This window comes from Macrosteles quadrilineatus, unplaced genomic scaffold (genome assembly GCF_028750875.1).
Source record: "Macrosteles quadrilineatus isolate MER2022 unplaced genomic scaffold, UCM_ALF_1.0 Scaffold_8__2_contigs__length_117827958, whole genome shotgun sequence".
Taxonomy (NCBI): domain Eukaryota; kingdom Metazoa; phylum Arthropoda; class Insecta; order Hemiptera; family Cicadellidae; genus Macrosteles; species Macrosteles quadrilineatus.
Window position 1 is genome coordinate 62,339,125 of NW_026542601.1, and position 18,757 is coordinate 62,357,881.

General features: G+C 34.5%; 1 protein-coding gene across 1 annotated transcript; it reads right to left on the minus strand.

The window, feature by feature from the left end:
• Positions 1 to 9,968: 9,968 nt before the first annotated feature.
• LOC129000429 (uncharacterized) lies at positions 9,969 to 17,085 on the minus strand. Its single transcript, XM_054427393.1, has 7 exons — positions 17,001 to 17,085; positions 16,210 to 16,264; positions 15,524 to 15,583; positions 13,526 to 13,717; positions 12,721 to 12,780; positions 10,695 to 10,754; positions 9,969 to 10,093 (listed from the first exon to the last, which is right to left on the minus strand). The coding sequence occupies exons 1-7, from the start codon at positions 17,037 to 17,039 to the stop codon at positions 9,969 to 9,971; spliced, it is 591 nt and encodes a 196-aa protein (XP_054283368.1). The 5' UTR covers positions 17,040 to 17,085.
• Positions 17,086 to 18,757: the final 1,672 nt, after the last annotated feature.

An 18,757-nucleotide genomic window follows, 5' to 3' on the forward strand; every position in this document is an offset into this window, starting at 1 on the left:
TTCCCTATACAGCCTCTAGATTTCACTATATGACTGGTGGTGTTTAGATCGTACGACATGTCTAAGGCCTTTGACACAGTGGCTCATGATCTCCTTGTGAATAAGCTTTCTTGCTATAACCTTGATGCTGTTTTGGTTAGGTTTTTTCAATCTTATCTTAGTGACAGATGGCAAAAGGTCTATCTAAATGGCACTTATTCTAGCCCTGTTCGAGTGTCCCACGGAGTGCCCCAAGGCTCTATATTGGGTCCTACCCTGTTTATACTGTATATAAATTACTTACCTTGTAATATTAATGACTTATCTGTAAAAAGCTTTCTTTTTGCTGATGACTTGGCCTTGTGTGTAAGGGGTAACTCTTTGAATGACGTTACAGACATATTGGACACAAAGTCTGCTGTTATTAATGACTGGTGTAATGCAAACAAGTTATGTCTTAATGCTGATAAGACTCAGGACATGAATATTAGTCTTAGCAGTAACGGTAATGATGTAAACACTCTGAAGTTTTTGGGGTTTCATCTGCAGTCAAACTTGAAGTGGTTTTCACGTGTAGATTTTGTAGCATCTAAAATTGTAAAAGGCATATTTATGATAAGAGCACTTAGGTCCACTGGTTTAGATGATATACTTATTTGTATGTATTATGGCCACATTCATAGCTATTTATCCTATGGTACCTCACTGTGGGCCAACAGTTTTTATGCTAACAGGTTGCTTTTTACTTTACAAAAGAAGGCGGTGAGGTTAATTTGTAGTGTGAATAGAAGAACCCATTGTAAGCCCCTTTTCGTGGGTCTTGACATTCTCACATTTCCATCCATGTATGTTTTGGCAAGTTTGTTGTATGTAAAGGAAAACATTTCTCACTTTAAAAAGATATCTGATGTTCACAACTATTGTACTAGATCTAAAGATAATCTGTCTACACTAAGGCATAAGTATACAGCCACTCAAAATATATTTGAGTACCAAGGTGTAAAGATGTACAATTTCTTGCCTGCATCCATCAAAAACCTGTGTGTTTCAAAATTTAAACATTTTTTTAAAACTACTCTAACTTGCTTGCCTGTATAAACATGAAGAGTACTTTGGTTTAGAGTTTTAGTTTTTGTTATTTTAGTTGCCATCTTGATTGTTTTGTTTTTCTTTTTCTTTTGACGATTGTCATGAACTTTGTATTAGTTTTAACGACAATAAAGCATTTCATTTCATTTCAAATGTACAAGATGGTCAAAGGTACAACACTCTCCCCTACTGTTAGAAGATGAGTGAAATTGATAATGAAAAATATTGTACGGAACCCCTGTATATTGTCGGGTCGGGTAAAATTTTGTACGTTACACGTTACGTAAGAGTGTGTTTACATCCCTTAGGTGAATTATGCAACTCGCTTCCGCTTGTTGCACAACATTCACCTGCGTGATGTAAAAACGCGTTTACACTTGTAATTGTAAATAGTTCATAAACTATTAATTTTCAAAAGCATTCAATGTACTTGAAACTTATAAATTAGGGTTACAACTAAGATCCGTTTTTTTTTTGCCATTACTGTAAACTTACGACATTTTACTCTATTATATTACTCTTTTTACTTTATTACCATCACTATTCAATGTCACAATTAAGTATGCTACAATAAGTAATTTATTACGTAGGCCTACTTACACAACTGTGACTAACTAAACAATATTGTTTTATTGCGTATATTTCTTTATTTCATTTACAACATGTAATAATATTCAAACACTACTTTCATCTATAAGCAGGGAAACAAAAATTAAATCTCATATTTCTGTCTTATAATATTTTTAAAGCTAAGTTTTCATATAATTAATACTCACCGACAAAGAGAACACTGCCATTAATGTTCCATGCCAAAAGATTTTATCTATCTGTGACAAAAGATATTTCTATTGATATATATATCATAATGATGTCACCATTACATGAAAACAGTATACGACCGAAAGTGTGGCCTTTAGTATTGTTTACATTTGTATAAAAAAAAAAATGGAAGTACTTATATTCTTCTATAATTTTACCTTAGTTGGTCTTGGATCAACTGCACAAAAATTAGTTTATTCAGGAAATTAGGCCAATAAGATAAACATTTTTGCAGAATTTTGATCACTACGTAATTGTGTCCCCAGCTTTTTTGAACACCCTATATACAGTGAAAATCAAAGCTTGGTCACATTAAACAGCTGCTCAGATATTATAAAAAGCTCTAGTCATAAGAAATTCCTTTTAAAAATGAATTTTTCGAAACGTAGATGTCTCTGATAATGTTACATGGATAACCTATAAATATACCAATCATAATACTTCCTAATCATAATAGTTTTCAATAGACACTATTGTAAACCAGTCGTACCATTCCACGTACTACTAGTCCAACAGTCAAACAGAATGAGAGCATTGATTTTATTTGGCATAGTGTAGTAAGTATTGAAATAATGTAGCTGTATTAGAGAAATGAGAAAATATGTTAGTCTAATAAGTTAAATGCAACGTCCTGTTCAAAAAAGGAAATTAAAATTTGTATTAGGAAAATAAACACTTGTTGCAGATATATACCCCACTTCTCAGAGACATAAGTTAACCGCTGCGTCCATTTCTGAATTCGATTACATTTTCAATTTCCTTACTTCACTTAACAGCTCGTTCTTCTTACATGAACAAACACCACTCCGCACTTAAGGTGAGAGGACTAGCGATGATACTTATAATAGTTTGCTTTTATTGCCAAGCACATTTTATATTAGATAATAGGCCACGTGTTTGCAATTTCCGTAAGTAATTTGGGGTTAAATCAGGGTCACCGGAAATTTATACCCCCCTGGAATTTTACCCCCTGAGCAAAGCTGACGTCACTATGACGTAGTAACCTGAGCACTCTAAAGTTAATTAGTGGGTGGAATTTTAACCCCGCGGATTTGGGGATCTAATGAAAATAGACAGAGAACGATAAATTAGATTATCAATAAAATCGGAATTTTTTCCCCTAGTTTGTGACGTCAGTTTTGTTTTAAGGGGGTGAAATTCCAGGGGGATAAAATTCCGCTTCCTCTTAAAGCATCGTTGATTTGTAACCATGAAATCTTATCGTGTATATCATCATTTCATAAAAACGATAATATGTTTTGCTAATAAACAAATATTTGTTTGTGTTTAATCCATCAACAGTTTGTGAAGATAATGGACTCAAAGTAATTTTGATATTTTCTACACAGTCTCAAACTGACCACATTATTATGATAATCTAAGCCTGAAACGATTGAAGGAAGTCGTTTAATTTATTTTACGATACACGGGTCAAAAGGCAAAAAGCTAAGAATAATTCACATGCGACTTCAATATGAAATATTTTAATTAACTGTATTGATTGTAATAGACCCATATGTTTAAAACAAGACCCATTTCTATATTATTTTTTTTTATACGATTTGTTTTAAATGAGTAAATGGATTGTGCAATATTTGGACTTTTTAATAAATTATTAATTTTTTTTTAACAATATAATTGTCGGTAATTAATAAAACAATGATCTCATAGTAAAGAAACATATTAACTGCATTTTGCATTCAATAGTTTTCTCTCGTCCAAGGATACCTACATGATTAAAAACTTCACATACAAAACTTAATTGAATTTATGTTTAAGATGAAAGGGTAAGGATATGAAATGCCTGACCCTCCCAAAACATGTTACAGACTTTCCTCCTAACCCTTGCAATGGCAATTTGATTTATTCGAAACCTTGAACGAAGCTACATACATTACAGAACACTGGAACATTAAAGAAAACTATTTGCATGGAACAAAAACAAGTTAAAACAATTCAATGACAAATATGTGACTTTTATAAGAGAGGTATATGAGTAGTTCCTAAGTATTTGAGTAGTTATAAGAACGGTTGTTTGAGTAATATTCAACTCAACAGAATTACGAAAGAACGTGTTAAACACGCACTTTTGGTTGTATGCTATTGCTATTGCTATTGGTACTTAAATTTGCGTCATTAAAACAGCAGGAAAATATACTTCCACAAACTACTTGTCTATTCAGAAAAAATAAACCTAAGCCATATTTTGTTGTTGTTAATTTGCTATAAAACCAATTATAATATTGTAGTATAACAATAACTACAGTGACGATTTTCCCAAGGACGGATTACATCTTTGTTATGCTGGATTATATAATTTTTACTCCGGCCAATGGTCAAAGTAGTACTAACAATGGTCAACATTATAATACTGAATTTTACATTGCAATATACAGGGTGTCCTGTAAGTGAGTACAAAACAATTGTAGAATATGTTTAATAGGTCAAAATAAAACTATAATCGAGAATAACAATATGTTTTCAGAAATTGAACCCATACACTAGGTATACATACTACATACATACTAGTTACATATATTGTTCGCTAGAAATACATCCGTTGTAATCTAAAAAAAAAAAAAAACAACTGAAAGCTGCAATCTATTTCAGGGAAAAAAGAAAAAAAAGTGTTTGTTTTCAAAAGGGAGCCATTGGCAGATTTTATGATAAATTACATATAATTTTATGTAACATTTAAAATGTCCTATCAACTATCACGAAGCTCAAAAATATTGAACTCTATAAAATAACTGAGAAATAATAATTGTGCAAAATGAAGCGATCTCTGACTGCATAGCCTTATTTTGCCTAACAAATAAAAATCTGATCATGAAAATATTTCTGCGGTAGAAGTATTCTATTATTCTTCGTTTTACTCTTCTTAAATCTATATAGACTAGTAATCTAGAGGTGAAGGGGTGTGACTAAAACAAAATAATCACTTTAGTATTATCTTCTATATATAAAAAAATTCAGTTTCTTTTCCGAGTTGGTCCAGCTCTTCTACATGACTGACTTGCATGCTTTTGGTCTAAGTATGCACACACAGATTTGTCATCAAGCATCATCATTAATTTGTTTACTGTATTACTTAACAAAAAACATAAATTGGGTTTTTCTGAATTCTTCTATATAGGCCTAAATAAAATTAGAGTTTTGTCTGTACATTTCTCAGAATCATAAAATTTTAGGTTATTTTTACGTTTTATACATTAAAGAAACCGAAACAAGTCTCATCTAAATTTCTGTCTGTCGGTCTTCCTGTCTGTCACGGCCCAAGAGCCATTTTACGTGGCCTTCTCCTGAAAAACGAGAGTACCTATCAAGTTCCAAATCATTTTAATGTATTCACTGGATTGGCGAAATTGTCTTTAGCCATTAAAATATGGCGTCACTACTTTGCAAATAAAATGACGGACGTTTAAAAACCCAATTTTGTGCGATTTTTTGTAAAGTTTTCTCCCAATGTTCATCACATATTCATCCATGAAATAACGAACAGCTGTTCGAATCAAGATTATTTCTTCTAGCTGTCACTGATATGTTTACATTGAATGTTGTTTACAAATACCGTTACCAATTCCGATCACGTTTTGAAAGCAAACCAAACCAAGTAATATTATAAACGTTTTTCCTTACATAACGGATTTAATTAATCGCAAGTGCAATAATTTGTAGGGTAACCGTAAATGAAAATATAGATTCTTTGTGTATAAAATTGTTCTTGAGTTTTGATAACTGGGGAAAAGACCTTGAATCAGTGTTGTATATGGCTGGGAAACATTCATTTTTTAAATGAGCGTTTTCAGTCGAGACTCGGCACACGACCGACGCGCGTCTACATGTCCATAGTAAAAATAAAAGTAGGCCTACCGCGTATTTATGTTTCATTCGTCATGTGTATAAGTGTACAGTTCGTGTATGTGTTTCAAAAACTCCAAGACGCACAGCTAGTTACTTTATAAATATGTATTTCACCAGTTAAAATTACATTATACTATACGTTTTGGTCTACGAACCTTCAGTGAAAACCCATCTTTCATTTGAACTATTGATTAATAGATCAGAGGTACCTGAAAAACGCTGCTGTATAACGAATCAACAATAATAATTATAATCACAGTATATTTAGATTTATCTACAATCAATGATACGTAACTCCATTTTCATTTTAGTTATTTGATATGTCTTGATCTTAAAATACTCCTAGAAATAAATGCGCAGTATTTTGAGATATTGATTGTTTGAATCAATTATGTTCAAGATGCTGTATTAATCAATCAAAAAACATATATTATTGTGAATTTTATTTTGACCCGGCAATGCCGGTTTTTGCTGCTAGTTTGTAGGCCATAATATTTTTTTTTACAACACTATTGTGTTTCATGAGATGTTTGGTACCCATTAAACTTATAAGGTTTCTTTGTGAATGTTAACCTTTTTAGCAGTTGAATGATAGAAAACAAACCATGTAGTTTTAAGTATTCTTAAGCATACATAAACGAATCTTACAAATCGTCCAGTTTAGCCTAAGGGCTCTCACCCTCTCCCGATTAAAATAACAAAGATTTATAAATGAAAGAGACGGTTTGTTTTTCACTGAAAAAAATAGTGGAATTGTAAATTTCATATAACGTAGATATAAAATAATTATAGAACTATCTTTAGTGTTCTTCTCTTTTTGTGGGGCACGGATGAAGAAATCAGTTTTATTAAGAGTTGGCCCTATCGTTTTACCTGTTTTATAAGAGTATTACTAATAAACATAAGCAAAATCGTCTAATCCTTGCTTAAGTCACGTTTAAGTAGAAGTAAACCATTACACAGAAATAGAACAGAGATAAACAAAGAAAAAGAACATTCCTGAACTTGATATGTTTGTTTGTGTTTCTCAGGAGGTATTGTGTATCAAAGCCTCAACTGTTTATAAAAATAATTGCTTGGAATAGCCAGACTTGGTTTGGATTTACCAAAACCTAACAAGGAGTGTATTTATTTGAACAAATTTCACATTTAACGAACAAGCTATATCCGTAGGTCTCATGGAAATGGTACTTAGTAAGGGAAGAGCTGTTCTATGTTTTTTAAGAACTACATAAACAGGGGTTTCTGCTGTATTCCCTGTTCCAGTGACTAACCGTCTGTAGAACTATTTAAAATTATTTTTATTTTAGTGTATTGCTTGCTTGTTCTTTGGAATTATAGTGAGAGAATAAAGTACAAATCAAACAATCTTTCCCTAAAATAGAGATATTTTCAGTAGTAGACCTTGGCACCCTCTAACGTGACCAACATTATCCAAATATCGCGACATCCTTCACATCTCAATAATACATCCAATGCACTATTAGAAAATTAAATAAAAGTTATACAGAGCAGGGGTGGAAAGGTCCATTGTTGGTTTTGCCATGCTTACTATGCCCTACTATCCATGCTGACATTTATATAATTATTGTTTTTCAGTAACTGTATAAAACTGTTTTAAATTTGCTATTCAATGAAATGATTCCCATGTTTCTATGTTGCTTGGTTATTTGTTTATATAATCTTAAAATGTGTCCAATAATTTACGACCATCCTGTATATCTTACTAACCACTATTCTTGTGCAATATATTTAAAAAATCTTAAACCGTTTAAAAACTGTGGATTAAAAAAATAGTTTATGTTAAATTCCATGAACACACTGTTCATTTAAAAAAATATTTGCAGGTCTTGTAAAAGTTGGCAACTTTAATGCAGATTACATCGATATCTTATAAGCTTAGTTTGGGCAAAGAATATCTGAGAAATAATAGATTTTTTCTTGTTATCGCTTCAATTTTCTCAAATTTTCTCAGAATTTCACTGCTCTAGCTAAAACAGTTAAGGAGTTATGAATGCTTTTGTAAAAGTCATATAAGACAGATAGACCAAAAACGAAATGGGATAGGACACATGTTATACTACAGTTTTTGTTTATTTGGCATGCTAAATAACGGGACAAAGTTTGTTCATATGGTTGCAAGACACCCTGTATATATTTAGAAGATGGGTCAAGATGCTGCAAGACACCCTGTATATTAACCAAATTAATAGCGTAATTGTGACGTGGACGTTATTAATATTTTTAACTTTTGTCAATGTTAGTTAAAGGTGTAATCTTAAATACAACCATACAACACATTGTCATAGAGGTTACTAAAATTAATGCATCACTTACTATTTAAAGGACGATCCAAACATTTTAGGATAGTTTAGAAAATTAGTTAGTTCATTAATCTAAAATTTGGTGGTCAATTAGAACTCGTAATTTATGTAGCTTAAAAGGCGGATAGGCACTAACCCAATTAGGCTGGTATGACAAACTTGGCATTGCTTCTTTTGGAATCTTCCCAAAACAAAACAGCGATAATACACAGGTAGTTGTGCCTGGAGCAGGAGTACTGTAATTATGCCTTTTTAATTATAATTAAAAATATCCTGCTTCCTTTAACGATTGACTTATCTAATAAAGTTATGCTGTATGGTGTACGACTTGTCCACAATAAGCCTAAAGCGGCCTACACACTACACGTGCATTGCACGCCGTGCCATTTTTTATATTGGCACGACGTGCTTTGCACGGCACATTTTGCCCACACACTTGATCTTCAGTGTAGCCTGCAACGTGCTAAATTACATCGACTGTTCGTCCAAATGAAATGCAGAACACACACATGTTTTAAGAATATTGGACATGATTAATTGATTAATCATTAAAAATAGACACAAGGCAGCAGCACTAAGCCACCTTAGTGCCTAGGTTAGTCCAGACCTTGCACCTCGCTGCCGTACAGATATATGCCGGCAGGGCACTTGGTTCACAATACTGTGGAGGATGTATGCTCTATGATATATTATATAGAGATCTATGACTGCGTCTCGGGTCACGCATCACATACAGCGCGCGATCCATTGTAATCTCGATGGTCGTGCCAATTATCAATGATCAATTATCAATTATTTAAGGGGGGGACGCCACTATATGCGTATTTAATCTGTGTTGCAAATGGCCAATACAAAATACCGTTGATTCACTAATAAGAAAGTACTATTATAGGGTCAAACTCTGTCAAAAGTGGTTGAACTACCAGCACGTGGCACGGGGACCGCCTACACACTAGCACGTCAGAACGGCGTGCTTTGGCACGGCACGCCAAAAATCAAACTCGTCTTGATTTCCACCGTGCCATGCCAATGCACGCCGTGCTTGCACGGTGTTCACCACACACTTGCACGTTTCGTCAGTTTTTGGCACGACGTGCTTGCACGGCGTGCAATGCACGTGTAGTGTGTAGGCCGCTTTATTATCATAGCCCGTATCAGTAAACAGAATCTTCCACGTGTCCCAAAACCTTCCACAATTCTGATGATTTCTCTCTCACTGTCTCGTCACTACAGCTGATCCTATTTCGATAACGTTTGTCATCGCTGAGATGTTTGTGTTGTGTTAGAGATAACGATATACACGCTATATACAATCATTCTCATGTGCCATATAGGTACCAGGAATTTAAAACGTTTGGTAAAATATTCTTTTCTAACATGCAGTTCCTAGGATATAACTGTCAATCCTCGTATTATGAATTGAGCATTTTACTCAATATCAAAAATGGTATTCCTCATGATGAGCGATACATCAATTATTAATTGTGGTTTTATTAGGTCCGATCTAGTTAAACCTTTGTATCTTCTTAGAAATAATTTTTACCAAAAATATGTCTACGCCTCACATTAGAATTGTGAAACAACCCAATTGTGGAATCTGTTAATATTTTTTTTTTTTGTTATTGGGGTATTATTCTACGACGATTTCAAACAATAAGTAATATAGTAACCCACACCTGCATGTATACACTTACAAGTACATAAAATATCATCTAGTTATGATAGAAAACATGAATCCATGAACAGTCAGCAGTAAAAAAAAAACATCACTCTAAAAAGGACAACACTCACGAATTGTTGAAGTAAGGAATGACATAATGAACAATTGTAACATAACTGTATATTCTTTATTGTGAGTAATTTTCTAAAGGATAGCCGGTCTTTTTTTCTGAACTAGTTTTTCATCTTTTTCCACCAAGCTTTTATCCGGTGCAGACACGACCGGATTCCAATTGTGTTCCAGCATGATCTAGCAAGCTTTGACCGAGTTTCCGCCAGTAGTTCTTCATCTGATTTGGCTATAAACATAAATTAATGTTGTACCAGCACCGAAACTCGGCTTTAACCGGGTGCAAATACAATATGTGATAGTAGTTATAGAATCAGATTCGATATTTTTTTCTTAGACGTACACGAATCTTGGTACTATTTAATCTAGAACTATGTTAAATATTCTTTCTCCAAGGTAGGACATTATTATCACGAATTTTCATATTTTTGTTTTTAAAGTCATAAAACACTCTAGAGCTAGAATAGTGTATCAAAATTTAACTAATTTATGCTTATTCATATTTTAGGTCATATTCAGCACGATCTCGAACACTCACTATCTTTCCTCAATGAAAATAACCCTGCTGTTAATAAGACACTTTGTTATGTATAATATATTGTTTGAAGAGCTACAAACAAAACATCACCTTGTTAACAAATATTGCTTGGTCACCTATGCTTTGTATTGATAACCTCCTAAACAAATGAAACGCCAACTAGCAATTCTCGGTCCGATGATACTACACATTAAAGATGAATGAATAGTATATATTATCAACTTGTAGGTCTCATGAGAATACATTTGAAACATTATTCTATGTTTATATATTTTTATAATTTGGCACTTACTTGGTTTGTCCTTTTTATCATCTTGGGCTGTTGCAGATGATGGCTCTTCAGGTAATACGGCTGTAACACAATTTTACTTTCTTGAGTGAAACATTTACTAATAAAACAAACAGACTCTGATCTGTGTTCGCGACGCGCAATCCTCTCGACTCTGATAGTGAACGTCAAGGAGATCAACGACCACATCTTGAACTCCCTTGACGGTCATCTGTACGAGCTGAGGAGCGCCGACACAGTGGACAGAGAAAACGACGATGGCCTGGATGTCGACGTACAACTCCTGAACACGGCTACTGGCAAGGGCGTACCAGACCATGTTCTGCGGCTGAAGATCGGCTCTGTTTGCCTTATTATGAGGAATCTCAACATCGCTGAAGGACTCGTCAACGGCACTAAAGTCATCGTAATCGGCATCACCAACCGGCTGATTACAGTGAGACTTCCCGGACAGACGCAACCTATCGGAATTACCCGAATTACGTTTACGTTCGCGTTTGTCGAGGGTTCGCCGTTACGTGTTCGTCGACGTCAGTTCCCACGGATGTTGGCCTATTGCATGACCGGACACAAAAGCCAAGGTCAGACAATAGATTCAGTCGGTGTTGATTTACGGACCGATTGCTTCACGCACGGGCAGTACGTCTTGCTCAGTAGGGTCAGACATCCCGACCATATTGTCGTTCTCGTCCATCCCGAACGTGTCCGAGATGGAATCGCATACGCAAAGAACATCGTGTATGGCGATCTCCTTCTCTAAACCGGACTTGACACCAGCAGTAGGCTAGGGGATCTGCTTCATCAAAACTCCCCGTCGTGACTTGACAACACCGGCAGTTGTACATAGGGGGCCTGCCTTACCAAAAGTCCCCGTTGTTGTACATATTTCCTTTTAGTTATTTTTTTTAGAAATAAGTCGTTTTTTTGTGTGTTTAGTATTCTAGTTTGACAGTACGATAGGGGCCTTATCTTATCAAAAGTCCCCGTTGTTGTATATATTTTTTTCTTTTTTTAGTAGTTAGTTTAGTTTTTGTATATATTTCCTTTAAGTAGTTAGTAAAGTTTACTAACTTGTACATTTGTGAATGATTGTAAATATGGTTCCGACGTTTCCTGGCCTCCTCGTGGCGGAACTGGATATGCCATAAAGTTTATGGCTAACCGACAGGGAAACAAACACTACTTCATCTATTTTAATAAATATATACATGAATATCTGCTATAATATATTTACTTCATATAATACTTTACTATTATCAACTTGTTAACTTATCAATCTACTTATCTTATTCAAAAGTTTACTAACTTGTATATTTTTTAAATAATTGCAAATATGGTTCCGACGTTTCCTGGCCTCCTCGTGGCGGAACTGGATATGCCATAAAGTTTATGGCTAACCGACAGGGAAACAAACATTACTTAATCTATTTTCATAAATATATACATGAATATCTACTACAGTCTATTTACTTCATATAACACTTTACTATTATCAACTTATTAACTTATCAATCTACTTATCTTATACAAAAGTTTACTGTACATTTTTAAATAATTGCAAATAGGGTTCCGACTTTTCCTGGCCTCCGATCTACTACAATCTATTTACTTCATATAATACTTTACTATTATCAACTTATAAACTTATCAATCTCCTCTGATATATTCATGAAATCGTTATTACTTTAATGTCGATTTTCACTATAACGAACCCTACTCTCCTTATATTTGTACTTCGCTCGACTAACAACTCAGTTGTTTAAATACTTAACTAACATACTCTCTTACCGCAACTTTAAAAATGATTTTTTTATGAGGTGTTCCTTAAGGTCGAGCTCGAAGTTAACTTATATAACTTAATATTGACGGTTTCACTTCTTGCTTTGTTACAACTTAACTCTAATCTACTAATGACGACTAATAGCTAGCTGGATTAGCTGTATACTAATGACGACTAACAGCTAGGGGGCCTGGGGGCGGAGCCCCCAGCGAGCCAAAGGCGAGTCTATTTTTATAATTTGGCACTTACTTGGTTTGTCCTTTTTATCATCTTGGGCTGTCGCAGATGATGGCTCTTCAGGTAATACGGCTGTAACACAATTTTACTTCCTTGAGTGAAACATTTACTAATAAAAGAAATTCCACTGCATGGGGCTATTTATTAATAAGAATACATTAAGTGCTCGACTTAATATAAATACTATAGAAAATATATAAACAATTTTAAATAATCCATTTTAAAGTAACATTAAGTAGGCCTATTAAAAAAAACTTTCACGATGTTTCGGTGGTTCTTATAACCCTTAAGTGCCTTAAACATTCGTAGGGGTACAGTTTTAAAGAAAACCTGCGATATATTTAGAGATAGGTTAGTTTAGTTAAGTTTATAAAACTCGTGAGAAAGAAGGAAAGTACGAATACAAATGACGACATTGTAAATTTATGCCTATAGAAAATTACACAGTATATGAACTTTAGTTTTCAAATTAAATTAACTTAAAAACTTCAAGCCCGGTATTGTTTTGCACATTACTTTAGGCTAGACCTAGGAGTTGCGGCACTATCGCTTAGATAAAATCCATGGTTGATTTGGCAGGATTTAAAAGTCTCTAACCACTAGACCAGTTCGCTCCCCTATATATTGGTCCTGTATATTTTTGACAAAATATATTTAGCTGCTCACAATTAATACCTCCGAAGTGGGAGCTAGGGCCTTGTGTAGGTAGGGGACTCACAATTGGGCCGATCTGAAAATCAAGCTTTTATTAAAATAAAAACAGTTCACTAAACTAAACCATGCTGAACAAGTATAAAAATATAGTTTATGTACTTACCCGGGGATGGAATTTTGTTTCTATTCGGGTCAACAGAGGCAAGGAATTGCTCCAATGAAGGTAACGCTGAAATAACAGCTGACAATCCTTCAGTTTTTTTCAAATAGTTTTCAAGCTCTTCAAATTCTCTTTTGTAAGGTTCCGATAAACCTAATCCTAAGCTTCCAGGAGTAGGGTTTGGTAGCCATTGTTCTAAAATTCAAACATATCATTAAACATGATTTTAATGCAACTTCTTTGCAAATTACTATGTCGTTCGATATACTAGCCTACTCCAAACTAACCAAACAACTAAAAACTGTGCTCCGCAATTCCCCACCAATTGGTCTTAACGATAACTACTTATAACTTTTTTGAGAGTTTATGTATGACGAGAAGACTCAATCACTGCTGTGCACACTTAAACCAAACCATCTAGGTGAGGAAGCTGTTAAACTCGTTGGCTTCTGGGTCGACTCCAGGTTAGGTTGGAAACACCACATTAGCCAGGTACGTGTCAAGCTTTCCAGAGTGGGCTATCTCCTAATATAAGGAAACTTGTGTTGGTCAACACTAAACCGTACTTAGTCACCGTGTACCATACCCTTCTTTCAAAGCCATGTAAGCTGTGGCATCGCACTATGGGGCCATACAGCTGCAGCATCTTGCTGCAGCCATCTTGCTTCTTCAGAAGATGGCTTTGCGGGTGATTACGTCCGCCGGGCATCGTGACCACTGTAGGCATATCTTCAAAGACCTAAAGGTTCTGACCATCTACAGCCAGTACGTATTAAATAGTACGGTGCTACTTAAAGAAAATTTGGCAAAACTTGCTCGACGCGAGAACCAGCATTCCTATCAAACACGACATGGCCATCTAGGTAGGTCAAGGTACCTAGAAGCCGACTAGCCTGGACTCAAAAGGGCTACCCCTACTACACAAGTAAGTTCTATAACACACTCCCAATTGAAGTGCGCGAGCTGGACATTAGGGCCTTCAAGGACACCCTGAGAGACTATCTGGTGGGTAGACCTCTAAACTCACTAAGTGAGCTGGACGACACACCACTTTTTGGCAACCCGCCACCATCTTAGTTAGGTTTTATGTAAATAGTAGTATTTATTATATGTGACGCAATCTATTCCAAGTATTCAAGTAAGTAAGAATAAGTGATCAAATAGATTTTTATGTCCAGTAACTTTGTGCAAAGTTTTGAAGCTCTATTTTAAATATTTCGAAAATATTTAGCCGACCCGGGACTTTTTGGACACCTTTTATATTCATGTACCCATACATGTATAATCGTTTGAGAGAATTGTGTTTTAATCCTCTAGGAACACCAAAATAAAAAGTATATCGGTCCCGGGTCTATTGCTTACTCTGCCATCACGGTAATAGCTACTTCAAAAAAAAAAAAAAAAAAAAAAAAAAACTGTAAAAATCCTTTATCCTACTAAAGGCAGGAAATTGTACCTCCTACCTACTTAAAATTTTGGACAGTCATTTCACAATCCACTTCTATTGTTACGCTGTTTACAAATTGTAATATTTTTATTTTGGTATTTTTGTTGACTGTAAAAGTTATGTGATAAAAGTTTTCTACTTGATAAACATATTTGAAACGGTTTTAATTACTGAAAATTAGAAAATAATGCATGAAATGTAGTATAAATAGCTCAAATACTTGAGTATGTAATACTCAAGTATTTTCATAACACCAATTGAGTATCAAAGGTACTATCAATTGTTTTCATAAAATTCGTTTAATTACATATGTTAGTCAGTATTTTTTAATATACAGTAATTGTCTTAAGGACAATCAAAATCTTTTGGAAATTATTAATATGCTTTGTATTGATAACCTCCTAAACAAATGAAACGCCAACTAGCAATGCTCGGTCCGATGGTATTACACATGAAAGAGGAATGAATAGTATGTATTATCAACTTGTAGGCCTAATGAGAATACATTTGAAACATTATTCTATGTTTATCTATTTTTATAATTTGGCACTTACTTGGTTTGTCCTTTTTGTCATCTTGGGCTGTCGCAGATGATGGCTCTTCAGGTAATACGGCTGTAACACAATTTTACTTCCTTGAGTGAAAAATTCACCAATAAAAGAAATTCCACTGTATGGGGCTATTTTTTAATGAGAATACATTAAGTGCTCGACTTAATTAATACTATAGAAGATATATAAAAAAATTTTAAGTATCCATTTTAAAGTAACATTAAGTAGGCCTATTAAAACAAACTTCACAATGTTTCTGTGGTTCTTATAACCCTTAAGTGCCTTAAACATTCGTAGGGGTACAGTTTTAAAGAAAACCTGCGATATATTTAGAGATAGGTTAGTTTAGTTAAGTTTATGAAACTCGTGAGAAAGAAGGAAAGTACGAATACAAATTTACAACTTTGTAAATTTATGCCTATCGAAAATTACACAGTATATGAACTTTAGATTTAAAATTAAATTAACTTCAAACTTCAAGCCCGGGATTGTTTGCACATTACTTTAGGTTAGACCTAGAGGTTACGGCACTATCACTTAGATAAAATCCATTGTTGATTTGGCAGGATTTAAAACCCGGGACCTCAGGGACCGAAGTCCCGCGCTCTAACCACTATACCAGCTCGCTCCCCTATATATTGGTCCTGTATATTTGTGACAAAATATGTTTAGCTGCTCACAATTAATACCTCCGGAGTGTGAGCTAGGACCTTGTGTAGGTAGAGAACTCACAATTGGACCGATCTGAAAATAAAGCTTTTATTAAAATAAATACAGTCCACTAAACTAAATCATGCTGAACAAGTATTCAGCCAATACTAAGATAAAACTTACTGACAGGATTCTGGCTCCGCTCGAACTAAAGTGGCAGCCTCGGGAAGTAGGCTGAGACTACAGTATGTATCAAGCCCTTAAATTATTCAAGAAGAAAAAAATTAATAATATTAAATTGTTAATAAGACAAAAGGAGATGCATTACTTATTTTATTGGACCATTATCTTCACTGAATGAAAATATAAACATTGCGGAACAAAGAAAAGTGCAAGTTGATTACACTCTTGAATCTTTTAGGATGCATTTTAACAATCATGTTTTTAGTGTTTTCCAATGTGTTAAATGTATGATATCTTGGGTACGTTTGGCGGAAAAACAACCAAATAGCTTCTAGAATAAACATCCTACGAGTAATCAAAACATCTAAAAATTTCCTCAAGGCAAACAAATAATAGTCTAAAACAAGAATGAGAATCATAAGGAAAATTTCCGAAAAACAAAGAACTTAAAAAATGCCTTATAAATATTATAGTTTTATTCTGCTTATTACTATTCACTTGACTTTAAAGCAAGTTTAAACTATGTAATACTTACTTACTTAAATATACTTGAACCATAAGTGCATTTAACAGTAAACACATAAGTGCATCACTAGTACAACCCTGAACAATCGATTCACAGAGAATATTATCTAGGTATACTCACCAAAGAGATCAAAACCAAATTTAAAAACACTAGTTTCATGTTACACAAACTGCACGATCCACACTTGCTATGTAGTATCTGCAGAAGTTGGTGATTGCAATGAATTGATTAGTGTAATTATATTCATGATGCTATCAATCATATCAGGTGTTTGACAACAACCGTAAAATATCAATGGTGTACACAGTTTAGCTGTAAACATATCAGTAACCTCTGTAAGTAGCTAACCTAATAGATGTGAAAACTGTACAAAAGTTCACAATAGAACCTTACCTGGAACAATCACATCGATGGTCTTTGTAAGAATCTCAGCACTGGTGTATACGTGGTGAGAAGAATTAATTATGGATTGGTGATATATTATCAGAAAAAACAGCATACTGTGATTTAATGGGGTCACATATAAAATATGGTCTTGATGTATGGGGCAGACTACTGAAAGCATCCTTAAGAGTCCCGGGAGGCTAGCGGCCATCTTGGATAGTTTCAAACAGCTGCTGAAGAGTTATTTATCGTCCAAAAATAGTTTTCCGACACAAAAGTGATTATAATTTAAATATCTAGTATAATGTGAGATTAGAAATCTTTTTGTAGTTTTGAATTGTTCTCCAAGGGAGTCCATGGAAGCTAACGCCCATCTTGGATTTGTCCACCATAAGGGGTTAATATCTTTAATTTAAAATAGCTGCTGAAGAGTTATTTACTGTCGAAAAACATTTTTCAAGCACCAGAGTGATTGTAATTTAAATATCTAGTATACTGTGAGATTAGACATTTTCTTTGTAGTTCTTTAATTGATTTATGTGTTAGAACATCTAGGCTACAAGGACTCTTTACAGAAATTGAAGCTGCAGAAAAAAGCCATGCGTAAACTCGCCAACCTCATCCAACCCTAGGCGGCTGCAGGGAAGCTCTCAGATCGCTTGGTATTCTCACTGTTGTAAATCAAAGCAGTAAACATTTTGGTGTGTAAGTCTGATCTGCCAAAAAGTACAAATATTCACACTTACCACGAGGCGAGGACACGACTGCATTCTGCCAGTACATCATACCACCAATTATGCCAGAGAACCATCCTACACCGGCCGCCAACTCCACAATAGCACAACTCCTACCAACATCACTGAAGTCACTGAAGGGAAAGCAGCTAAAAACACAGCTCCACAAGTGGCTGATAGACAGACCTGCTTAATCCTTGAAGGAATTCCTTGATCCCGATCTACTTTGGTATCTTGCACGGAATTACATAGCATTTTGTTTAACACTTGCATTAAAATAACAATTATGTTCATAGCCTCCTATTAAACACTGTTTTTGCAATTTCACTGCCCATCCATATACTAAGCCATAAAAATCCATATAATAGTATTAAGTTATACTAGGTGAATCCGTGCGAATTCGCACGAATAATAAATTAGGATATTATAGCAACGTCGATAGAAGTTACGTCGTTGTATTGACGTTGGTATTCAGCTCCAATCGTTGACTATACGCATTCTAAGTTCTTTTGCTGCTCAGTAGAAGTATTTTGCAGGACGGAACTAATCATGATTAAAAGCTTGCGCGTATGGATTAAAATCAACCAAATGTTGAGTGCATGAGTTTAGTGCTGCAAGAACCATTAGCTTTGTTTAGCATTCTTCCTTGAACAGTGGTTTTGACGTCCTTGGATATAAATTTGGGAATACGTGGGATGCTCCCTTTCTGACGGTTGAAAGGTACCAAATGAGTGATACATTGTGCACCTTATACATGAA

Bases quoted from the DNA above. Each gene is read 5' to 3' on its own strand.
- LOC129000429 (XM_054427393.1), bottom strand. From the start codon at position 17,039: ATGAAACTAGTGTTTTTAAATTTGGTTTTGATCTCTTTG. The intron at 15,584-16,209 runs GTATTAATTGTG...ATTGTGTTACAG, and splicing joins TCCTAGCTCACACTCCGGAG to CCGTATTACCTGAAGAGCCA. The intron at 10,755-12,720 runs GTAAGTGCCAAA...ATTGTGTTACAG, and splicing joins TGATAAAAAGGACAAACCAA to CCGTATTACCTGAAGAGCCA.